Source organism: Staurois parvus, unplaced genomic scaffold (genome assembly GCF_062004578.1).
Source record: "Staurois parvus isolate SC_StPar_1 unplaced genomic scaffold, SC_StPar_1.0 ptg000256l, whole genome shotgun sequence".
NCBI classification, from domain to species: Eukaryota; Metazoa; Chordata; class Amphibia; order Anura; family Ranidae; genus Staurois; species Staurois parvus.
This window is the reverse complement of record NW_028318052.1, coordinates 663,781-676,312: the sequence shown is the minus strand read 5'-3', so window position 1 is coordinate 676,312 and position 12,532 is coordinate 663,781. Positions and strand designations below refer to the sequence as shown.

Here is a 12,532-nt window from a genome sequence, read left to right as displayed (position 1 = left end):
ACCCATATTTAGGGTGGAATATTTAACATTCCAGCTCCTGCCTCCTCTTTCCCCCAATCACTCCTCCTTGTGACAGTGGGTAAGAAATCTTCTCCCTGCACCTGCTGTCAGAATATAAAAAAAGCACAGAGTTCTGTGAATTAATGAACTACATCTACTGTCGGCCTATGCAGCCGATGGCTTGTAGTTCTCAATGAACTATGAGGGCGCTGGTGAGCATCCTTGTATTTCATTGATTCCTCCTTCCATTCAGCAATTGTCTGCTCGTACAAGGTACTGTATTGAGTATCTGCTGGAGCCTGGCATTGTACCTGCCATTTGCTGATAACGGGTGCAATGCATTGAAGGCCGCAGAGTAAAAAAATTATAAATGCACATTTTTTTTTACCTGAAAAAAGATATGCACATTTTTTTTGTAAAAGGTGAACTTAGCCTTTAAATTGGGCAGTGTTTCTATTTTTTTTTATTTTTAGTATGCAGGTAAAGCCTGTCTTATTTTATACTCTGATATTTAGGATCTGATGCAATCTTTGCTATTGACAGGTGTGTCATCATGTCAATATTAAAAGAGCTCTCTTGGGACTCATTCAGGCTTGTGGTCAAGACAGCAGGCAGTTGATCCATGGTTTTATTGCACTCTCCCCCTCCCTATATTTATGTAAAGTTTTATCCCAAAAGAAAAAAAAAACGATTTCTGTAACTGCTTAAAAAGTGTTAGCTGAAGTATGGCTTCAATTTGTTAGTGTATCTGAATCTGCTAGTACACTTCACTCCCCCCAGATTAACAATGATGCTGTTCAATGGTGTCTCACTGGCCAAAAAGGTTTCACTGGCTACATCACCAAACAGAGAGAAAAAAGCCAAAAAAGAAAACTACTGCAACCTCCACATCTGATGAATGGAAAGCTGCAATATATTACATTTTTGGTTTTGGGTTTAATACTATTTTAAGATTAGCAAGCGATTTAGTAGTTTGGCAAGGGAGTTAACAAAATTGCCAAATCAATCATTTCACTGTAAGGAAATTAATTTTCAAGTAGTGTATATTTAAAAAAACTCCTAATTTGTCCAGGGCTGGTAAGCTCAGGGGGGCCAGGACATTCAGCCTAAGAGCTGGTCATTTGATGTTACAAAGGACTCCTGTACGCTAAAAGTTCATTGTGAGATTTGCAGGTAACGGCTGCAACAGCTGGTGTCAAATTGTATAACTTTACAATCATAAAGAGATTGCACCAATTTAACCTGTGATGGAGTTGTGTTAAAGAGGAATTTTAACCTCAACATAAAAATTACAAAAAAGGCACCTTTAAAAATATTTAGTAATGGCAATCAACAAATACTTATAGATAATTGCAAGCTTTTTATTCTTTGCAGATCCTTTTTTTTTCTTCTCCATTCTTCTCACAGCGGCCATTTTCACTATGGACAGATGAATCCATCTCCCGTTACTTCCTGGAATTCTGCCCAGAAATCAGTGTCTGCCTACAGGAACATGTGACAGAAACTTCCCAGGATACAGCTGCGAGGCCCTAGTTATATCACGAATGCCTCACTCAATGAAAAAGTAATTGTAAGCAGAAGCCAAAAATGTTTAATAAATGTAATATGATTTTATATCAGCATGCAAATATTTAGTAAAAGGGGAATCCGGTCTATTTTAAGAAAACGCCTTTGCTGTCTACAAAGAACATTACAGCAAGACTACATTTTGCATTTAACAAATAGGCAAAGACTAGGTGTTCTGGAACAATGTCCTGTTGAGTGATGAATTAAAGCTAGAGTTGTTTGGCCTCAGTAACATAACAGTACAGTCTAACAGTAGACATGTTTGGCCCAAACTGACAATAGCAATTCAGGGCCTGAGAAACTTGGAGTCATCGAATCAACTATAGATCCTGAATCATTTCAGAGTTTGCATGAGAGGCTATCTGTCCGTTGAACTGAAAATGGATCTTTCAAGACATTAAAGTGATTGTAAAGTTTATTTCTCCCCCCGACGGCACTTATGGCTCCTCCTTTTCTTTGACTGCAACCACAGGAAGCCCCTCCCTATTGCTGCACACATGTGGGTTTGATTCCAAGCCGCACTGCTTGCATCCATAGACACAGACAACATAGCTCGGCCTTGCCCCCACTCCCTTGCCATTAGATTGACAGCAATGGGAGCCAATGGTTTCCGCTGCTTCTGCAAAGCTTGTGAGAGAAGGGAGAGCTGTTACAGACAGGCACAGTGCTGGGTCGAGTGAGGGATTAAGTAGGAATAAGGGGGGCTAAGGGGGCGATATTACTATCTAAACATTTTTTAACCTAATGCAGGAAATGCATTACGGTAAAAAATGTTTAGGCTTTAGAACCAATTTAATAAACCAAGGCACACTAGCAAATGCACCAAATATTGGCTCGAAGGAGGAAATTGAGTTTTGGACTGGCCTAGTCAAAGCCCTGATTTCAATCCTATGCAAGTGTTGGGGGATTTGAAATAGGCAGTACATGATCAAAAGCCCACAAACATCTTGCAACTGAAGGACATTTGCACGGAGGAGTGGTCAAAAACTGTCAATGTTAAGGCCCTTTCACACGGGTGTTCGGATCAGATCTGCCATTCAGTTTTTAAGGCAGACCTGATCAAAAGGTCCATGGAGCAAATTTTCTTTATCTGTGTGTACTTTTTAATTTGAAAATCTCATGTTTGCTCATGCAAATATGTTGAAAGAGTCGACTATTCATATGGTTTTTCACACCAAAGGTAAATACATAGATCTACATAATTACCATTTTATTCCAAAAACAAAGCAGCTTCAACTGCATGTAGTAAAAATACGATTTTGATATCAATTTAGTTACATTTTTATTTTTTTCTTGGCTAATGCATGAGGTAGTGAAGGCAAACAAGCAACAGGATTCGAAAAGAAGGAAGTATGCTTTTCCTACAAATGCTAGCATTAAGATAATTTAGAAATCAAGATTATCTAAAAGTACTTTGAGGTAAGAAATTCACCTTAACTCTTTAGAAGTAAATTTGGTTAATACTAGAAAATGATTTTTAATTTGCTTTCCCCTGCACCAAAAATGTTGGGAGTATTTAGGTAGCTGACTGAGGAGTAGATGCTTATGAAACTACATGCATCAGATTATACCATCAAAAGGTAGTGCTTAAAGGGTCAGTTTACATTTTCAGGGAAAAATTAAAAAGGTGAACGAACACCCTATATCCTCCCCCCACTGGTCTCCGCTGTACTTGGCTTCATGTGGGTTTGAGCTTTCAGTGGCCATATAGCCAGTGTAGCAATCCAGGGATTTCAGCTCTCTGCTCCTCCCCCTCTTCTTTCTGTGGAGCTCCCGGGACTAATCAGAGTGATTCTCTGTGCTGGCGCAGACCATTCAGAATCACTGTGAGCAGTCCTGAAAGCTCTGCAGAAAGAAAGGGGAGAAGAGCAGGGATTTCTGCTACAATGTCTATGGGGGCACTAACAGTTCATTACCCAGTGAGGTAAATACAGTGGGCAACGGGGGATGGAAGGGGGCTTGTTGGTTATAGCGGGGCGAATAAGTGGTGGGGAGGATGCTAATTCACCTTTTCATTTTTTTTCTGAAAATTTGAACTTGCACTTTAAACTGACTAGAGCTATATAAAATGCATATGCAAGCATATATCAAATAAAGATACTCCTGAAAAATACGTGCACAACTGCATGTGTGCATACTTTTGTATAGCTGTATGTGTACTAAATGAGTAAATGATAATATACTCTAACATCTAAATGTTTAAATGTTATTTTACAACACAAAGGCAAACAAAGAGCATATATTGAAATATTTACCTCACTGATTCAGACATTTCCACATCTGGCAGGACTACTGTTATGCTACCATCTAGTTGAGCCTTTGCATTTACCAAAGGTTTCACACCCAACATGTTAGGAGCTGTGCGGACAGCGACATTCTGCTGAAGACCACTCAAAGAGTTTCCATGACTGGTAAGCGTAAAAGTATAATGCGTTTTGGGTTTCAGGTTTGTAATTAACTTCTTTGTTGTCCGTCCATCTACATCCACTGTCTGCATATTATACTGAATCTTGAGCAACAGAAGAGCACAGCATGAACAACAAACATTACAGAATATACAAACAATAATTACTTTTTAGCTGACACTATAAACATGCCAACAACCTGAATTTAAGTTCTATTCACCTAAATGTTATCCATTTAAAGTGAAAAGCCGTTGTGTCACAAAGGAACACCAGTATGTCTAGTTATAGTTGTTAACATCTCAGGTTTATGTTGGGCTAAGGCACATGGAGTACCTTGTTCCATGTAGCTAGGTGCCTCCTAAGACAAAATATGAAGTTCTACCTGACCCCAAGTGCGGCTAATTTCACAATAGCTTAGAAGGAAACAGGTCCATTGTAATTGAAGCTCGTCTCAGCTCAGGGCACATTCTTGAGACAAGGGGAATGCATAGGTAGAGGGGTGTGTTTTAAACTCCTGTATCTCTGCATTCTTCTTGCTGCAACTTTTGCAGTGCTCTATGTTGATACAAGATGTTGTTACAATGAATGATCTGTCTCCTTCCAAGCTGCAGATAGATTTGCAGCAAGGAGAGGGGGGTAGGTCAGACTTCATAACCTGATTTAAGAAGTACCTAGCTACATGGAACAAAATACTACATGTACGTTGTCACATTGGAGCAGAACAATATAAACAATTTGTAATAGAAGTTCTTCTTTAAACCATGTTAAACACAGAATGGTCCGTAATGGCCAAAAAAAATGAAAATCTACTCTGTTGTCTAATCCTGTCCTTTGGGTCAATAATCTGCTAATCCACACGTATATTTTGTGTCATTTAAAAAATAAATACAGAAAAAAAAAATTAACAAGGTAGTTCCCCTGCCCCCAAAAAACAGCTGATATACCCAGCCATATGGGCTTGTTTTTTCAGAAGCTGTCAGTGTGCAGGGCCCTCACCATGTGCATACTGCGCTGAACACCCTTCTTCTTTGGGCAGGTCCATCAAGAGTGTAACCGAGAAAAAAAATGAGACCCCCATCACAATGCAGAAACATTATGAGACTATTCCACCCTTCTGGTACCTCAGAAGCAGGTGGGCTCTGAAAACTCTTACTTGCAACCAACCTGCTGGCAAAGTTGTTAAACTCCCAGTGTACTGGTAAGAGCTCAACTGACACAAAATTAGAAGACTTATGTAGGAGGAAAAAAAACTCTGTTAAATATAAAACAGACAACTGGATATTCACTTATCAAAAAAGCAACTGAGTGAATGAACTAATCTGAAGTAGATTTACTACTGTGAATGGAAATTCAGTCCTTTTGAAGCCAGAAATTACAGAATAGGAGTAGTTTCGCTCTATAAACTTAGAGTAAACGTACTAAAGTTCAAACTGGTGGACTGTTGAAAGTTTCTTTGGTAACAGAAATCATCTGCATGTAACTTTAGTGACATTCAGATCTTCCATGAAGCACCAAAACCCAATCTGCCAACTTATTCCTTTAGCTATAAAGTCAGGCTACTTCCACTTCTCCTAAACTGATACATTTCTTTATTGATAATAGTGAGGCACACACTGCAAAAAACAAGAGGGCTAGAGTTGAACCAAAGACCTCAAGTTGAAACACACAAAACTAAAGAGTCCTTGGGGTACTCTGTAAGTAATGTTTTTGTAAATACCGCTACATGCCTATAATTTAGCAGCTGGTGTTACATTACTAACTATACAAGCTTTAGAACAGGTACGTGTTTACTACTATCATTTTTTTCAGCAGGAAAGAGAAGACATGGTATGGGACAGTAAGGCCTGATTTACACCTGAGTGAGTTTCATTCTGCATGTAGGGCAGCCCAGTCACTTCAACTGGCTTCCCTACTCACAGAAACTCAGGGAAAAAATTCCTTGACCATCTTTTGAAATTTGCACCATGTGAAACTGCATGGTGCTGCGGCACCATGTGGTTTGCTGATACATGAGGGCCGGCTTGCACCGGGAATCACAAAGGAATACGCTGTGCGTTCCTGTGCTCTTCACATGCAGTTCTCTGTGGTGCAATTTCAACCAATTCATTTTGAATAGGCTGAAATCACATCACACCAAAAGTAGCACATGTACTACTTTTGGAAACTCAATTCAACCGAATCACATTGTACTTCTGTATCATGCAACGCGGTTAGGACAAATGTCCTGCATTTGTGACCTACATTTGGGGGTCAATAACTTAACATTGACACTCGCTGCAGATTACAGCTTCAGTGAGTTTTGAACATTATGTGGGAAACCCGTACACAAAGTGGGTTTCCAGCACCATTTTCTGATGTGAACTGGCCCTCACGCATCTGCTAAACAGCAGTGTGATGGGTGTGCATGTTCCTGACTCCTGACAATAATGTAAACCTAGCCTTACGTAGTATCAGCAACATAAGTATTATTATATGGTAAAGTTAAATCAGCATTCTCTTTAAAACATAATACATAAACAACGGCAGTTCGTAAATGAGTGAGCTGATTGGCATGGCTGAGCAACTAATTACTGTGCCTACAAGCAGAATCTGCAGACTATGTTGCTGTAAGCAGGAAGCAGAGGATTCAACATATCCTGTACTCAGGATATAAGAAGACACCTCAGAACTGGCAAATTAGGCTCAGGTCTCTGAATGCAGAGCTCCTTATATAATCAATAGACTTGTGCTAAGAGAAATCAATGACATTACTCAAGAGTATTACTTTGAATCTTTTTTTTTGGAACGCATGATGCTTGGGTGTGTTTCCTTTAAAGAGACCCTGTCACTAACTTACAAAATTAAAAGCAAAATCACATAAATCATGTTTACCTGCAGTGTTTCTCTTTTTAATAAATAATTTTTATTCACTTTCAATTTGCCTTTGAACTTGCAAGAAAACATGACTAGTCAGTTCCCTAGCAAAACCATCTTTCTTCTTGCAGTCAAAGCCTTCTCTTATAAAAGTGTAATTACCCGCTCTGTCCTCCCACCACTCCCTATGCAACCTTTTATTTGGTTGCTGTGGTAGGAGCTAGGAGAAAGACTATAAAGGATCCCTTGAGTAACAACCCTGATACTGCTGGGGATGCGGATATCACATCCAAGATGGCAGTGCTCAGCATCAGTCTTAAAGCGGTAGTAAACTCTAGAAAAAAAAAAAAAAGGTTTTCCCTGCAAGACAAAGTGATAATGTGCCAGTATGCATAGCATACTGGCACATTATATGAAACTTATCTTAAAGCGAAACCCTCCAGCAATGCGCTGTCACCACTGACAGGGCTTCCATCTTCACTCGGCCCATCTTCTGGGTTTGCGGGCTCCGGCAGCTTGAATGGCTGAGTCGCGATGACCTCACTCACGCGCATGTATGCGAGAGTCACTTTTTACGGCACACAGCTCTGAAGGAACAGCACGGGCATGCCATTCCTTCAGAGCGCATGAGCTTGTGCTTTACATATCTCCTAAATGGTAAATGTTTAGGAGATATTTACAGTACCTACAGGTAAACCTTATTATAGGCTTACCTGTAGGTACAAGTAAAAAAACAGACTTTACTACCACTTTAAGGTATTTGGATTTCTACACAAACAAGCTTTCACAGGTAAACAACATGCATACAATATGTTAAATACACATACAGTCTTATGGGAATAGTTTTGTTGCTCCCGTGACAAGTTCTCTTCATTTTTCTTGTTGTGTAATGTGAGTAGGTAAGTGGTCCACATAGCTTAGTTCACCAGGGAATGGATAATACCTTCTCTTTTAAAGCCACAGAAACAAATCAGGTGTAAATTAATCCATTGAATGCTCACATCGCCATCTGGGGTTCTAGAAAAGCCCAATTCCCAGCACCCACTTGATGTTTTGAGATTACTACATTTTTGGGGCCCCCTTATGAGACTTTATACTGGTCCTAAAATGCTTGTTAGCCACTTGGCAACAGCGCTATAGCCGAATGACGGCTACAGCGTGGTTGTCCAGTCCTGAGAGGGTGTCTTATGACGTCCTCCTTGAACACACCCACCCGGCAATCTCCGTGATCGCTGTGTCCTACAGACACAGTTGATCACGTGATGTGGTAAAAGGCCAATCACAGCGGCCTTTTACCATGTGATCAGCTGTGTCCAATGACACAGCAGATCAATGGTAAATGCAGTTGCCGGTTATCGGCTGCACTTTTCTCATGCTGTCACAGCGTGAGGAAAGTACTGCCGATAACCGGCAATTGACAGAGGACGGATCGGCACTGATCATCAGGGCACTGATGATCAGTGCTCAGCAGTGCCGCCCACCTGTGCTCAGCAATACTGCCCACAAGTGCCCAGCAGTGCCACCCACCTGTGCCCATCAGTGCCACTCACCAGTACCCAGCAGTGCCCCCCATCAGTGCCACCTATCAGTGCCCAGAAGTGCCGCCAGTCAGTGCCCAGCAGTGCCGCCCATCAGTGCCGCCTATCAGTGCCCATCAGTGCTGCCTATCTGTGCTAACTCATCAGTGCCGCCTTTCAGTGTCCATCAGTGCCGCCTATCAGTGCTGCCTATCAGTGCAGCCTCATCAACGCACATCAGTGAAGGAGAAAAATTACCTGTTTGCAAAATTTTATTAGAAACAAAACCTTTTTTCTTTTCAAATGTTTTGCTCCTTTTTTGTTTATAGCGCAAAAAATAAAACACCCAGCAGCGATTAAATACCTCCAAAAGAAAGCTCTACTTTCGTGAAAAAAATTGTAAACATTTCAGATGGGTACAGTGTTGCATGACTGCACAATTGTTATTCAAAGTGCGACAGCGCAGAAAGCTAAAAATTGGCCTGGGCAGGAAGGGGGTGTAAGTGCCCTGTAGGCAAGTGGTTAACTATTATCTGCATGACGTAGGGCTCACATGCACTTGGTCTTTTAGCCACTCGTATGAGAATATGACTGTATGACTGATGTATTGGTCTGATACAATTCAATAAAACCCCATGTCTTTTCTTAATTAAAAAATAAATACATGAGAACAAACCTGGTGTACTGGGTGACAGTAAACCTGTGTTTAATCCCAAGCTTGGTAAAGGGGATTTTATATGTTTCTTTTAAAGCTGCTGCCCTTGTCTTCGTGGTATGAAAAAAAAAATTGCCAAGATTTGCAGACTGCTTGACCAGGGTGGAAATGGTAATGATTCATAAGGGGAAATTTCTGTTTTTGAAAATGAAATAGGGCAGTAGATGCTTGGGACTTTTTAGAAAAGTGTAAAGAAAAACCCCTCTGTACATCACTTTCACCAGACCAAAAAACCTATTTAGTAAAAGAAACATAATCCATCCTAATACCTTGTATGGAGTTATTGAGTTGTAATTTTCAGGAAACTCCCAGCTAAGGAGAACAGAAGTCTTTGTTACCATTCTGACCTTGAAATTTTTTGGCATTACTGAAAAACAGCAAAGACAAAAGAAAGATTACCAGAACAAGTTATTAAAACAGATAATTCCATTGTGAAGCCAGTGTTTTTAAAAGCACACTGAAATGTGTTAAAAGAAAAATTGAGTTAGTGTTCTTTTTCGTAAGCTGCAAGCATCTCTACAAACCCACACTTTGCTTCATGACTCTAAAACCAGAAATACCATTATTATACCACTAAATGGATTAATTAAAAAAAATATTTAGGAATGAAATATGTAAACAAGTGTATTTCAAGGCACATACTGAAACAAAGGTGACAGAGAAGGCATCCCACCTTGGATGTCACTGGTGGACCCAGAAACTCAAGAGAAGTGTCTTAACTAGACTTTAAGAAATGAAAAAGCACTTACCTGACCACACTTTCAGATTCACTCAGTTATTAGTAAAATAAAAAAATACCATTCCAATTATTACAGTCACACTGGAGCTGGAGGATTCAGGCGCTGCTTGCTTTCAAGAACCAAAACTAAAAGCCAAGGAAATAAGACTGATAAGGCCTACCTTGATTTAGATGAAAAGTGCGGTACTGGACACTTGGACTGTAAGGCCCAGGCCCTTTACTGGTGTGTGCACGTATTTTGACTTCATACACAGTGCTAGGCTTCAGATTGCTCAGCAAGCAAGAGCTTTGAGAAGATGGTAGGTCCAATTCCAAAACTTTTTCAGGAATTTCAGCAACCCAGTAGGCTACTGTATACTTGGTGATATCCCCATTCTTTTCGGCCAAAACAGGAGGCAGCCAGTTTAGCTGGATAGTTACAGAACTGATATTGCCAGGCTCAATCAAAAGAGGGTAACCTTTAGGTGCTTCCCCTGGTATAACAAACTCTTTCACAGCTTCCTCACTAAAGCCCGCCCGGCCTTTGACCGCCATTTTAAAAATGTATTTTGCACCTTTGTGGACATTGGTTGCTGTGTATGTCTTTTGTTGAGGTCCAAACTCTAGTGTTGACAAAACTTTAGCATCATGGCGCCCAAACTGTAGGCGGTACCCTAGGATGTGCTCAACTGACTCACTTGGTGGTCCCCATTGTAATTGTAGGCTGCTCTCCGATGTCTGATGCACAGAAAAGTCAGGTTTTCCAGGAACTGCAAGAAGAAAAACATTTTTTCATTACTAGTTAAGGATACTCTTTAATTACCACTTTCCTCTACAGCCAAATTAATCTCAAAATCTGAATGCACAAGGCCTATTAGATGTACTCACATTTAAATACTTACTACAATTGGCAAAAACATTCCAAAGATCAGTTTTATCTGACCTTAACTAAGCACGGAATTACCACTTGATTTACTTGTTTTTTTTACACAAAAGCTCACAATAAATGTTTGACCACAGCACATATGTTCTAACAAGGAAACCTATATAAACAAATTAAGTAGTAAGGTGATCTGGTGCTTGTTGGAAATGTAACATATAATGTTAGTCCATGAATAAATGGCTTACGTTTTACAAATAAAATATCTGGGCTTTATTACAAAGTTCACCTTTGGAATATGTTACATGTTCCAGCTGGTTTTAGGGTGGAACATATAACATGATCCAGCATCTGGACCTTCTCCCCCTCGATCCCTTGCTCCCTGTGACAGCACCCCCTGTCACAATTTGAAATGACTACAAGTACCATCAGTACTGCAGCTGACGGCTGCAAAAAAAAAAAAAAATTATTAATTTTTTTTTTCAAAAAGTGAACTGTATAAAGTACAAGATATGACATTGTACTGAAGTGTTTGTGGTTAATATGCACAAAAAAAGAATATTTTTGTGCTAATATTCATTGTTTACGGTTATAAATTAAAAAAGCCATTATCTTCTGAAAATAACTTTTGCATGATGATCTGTTCATAATTTTCTAAACATGTATAATTCTGGCCACATCAATATTTTGCTTCAGATTAAAAGTAATATTAAAGGCTAACATTTATTTAGCTAAAATAAAAAAGAGGTTCATACTTGCTTGCTTTGTGCAAGGATACAGCACAGAGTGGCCCCTTACCGCCTCTTCTGGGGTCCTCAGCCGACGCTGTGCGCGTCTCCTCTCCTGAGTGTGCCCCCATAGCAAGTCACTTACTATGGGGCACACGCATAGGCGATCTCCCAAGCCGGGCTGTGTCCATCAATCAACACACACAGTGTGACTCAGTCCCTCCCCCTCCTCACTGGATTTGACTGACAGCAGCGGGAACCAACAACTCCCGCTGCTTTCAGTCTGTCTTATGAGCCCAGTGAGAGAGACCAGCGTTGCTGCAGATGGGTACAGCGCTGGATAGAGAAAGGATTCAGGTAAAAACCCCTTAAATTTGTTATATCAACAACTTTTATTTTTTTAACTATGTGTAAGGTTGAAACAATACTTGTGTGGCCAACGTTAGGCTCTAGTATTCAAAATAATTATAGAAAACTGTATTATATACAGACGATAATAAAAAAAGATACAACTGCTGATACAAGACAAGAAAGACACTTAAAGTGGTATTAAAGCCTAACACCAACTATTCTTAGAGTGGAACTTCACACAATAGGGGAAGTTCCACTTTTTTGCCTCCTCCCTCCTTTACCACTTCTGGGCACTTATTTTTGTTTTTAAGGAGTGGGTACCTAGCTTTGACAGGTACCTGCTCCTACTTCCACTTGGCTCTCCATGGTTCACGCAAGAGCAGTGGGAAGCTAGCTGTGAAACCACATGGATTCACAGCTGGCTTCCCTCACTCCAAAAGACATGCTGGTAGGGCATTTGGCTCCTGACTAAATTGGCATATAGGAGGATCATCAGTAACTATGAGCAACCCTTCAGCGTTTGCACAGAAGATGGAAAATAGGTGGAATATGAGAATAAAAAATTATAAAAACCAGTCCACAAGGTAAAAAGATGGAAGACAAGATTCTATGCAAAATCCGGTGTGATCAGGATGCAGCGGTCAGTAGGTCCATCCAATAGATGTGCAGAATGGGAGGGGGATGGACCGTAGAGACTGAAGAATCACACAAGCAGACCGGCAGCTCCTCACCAAGGATGGGGGGATTCCACAGAAGCATGCAAAGGAACAACAAGCAGGGCACCAGGTCAGCGTGAATA

The 12,532-nt window shown here is 40.3% G+C and overlaps 1 protein-coding gene across 1 annotated transcript in view; it reads right to left on the bottom strand.

The window, feature by feature from the left end:
* Positions 1-12,532, bottom strand: part of PTPRS (protein tyrosine phosphatase receptor type S) — a 531,027-nt gene that overhangs the window by 177,756 nt on the left and 340,739 nt on the right. Inside the window, exons 17-19 of the mRNA XM_089681016.1 lie at positions 9,957-10,544; positions 9,326-9,423; positions 3,822-4,075 (exon numbers count right to left, since the gene is read on the bottom strand). Of these exons, the coding sequence (XP_089537142.1) occupies positions 3,822-4,075; positions 9,326-9,423; positions 9,957-10,544 (940 nt within the window). The remainder of the gene's footprint in view (positions 1-3,821; positions 4,076-9,325; positions 9,424-9,956; positions 10,545-12,532) is intronic.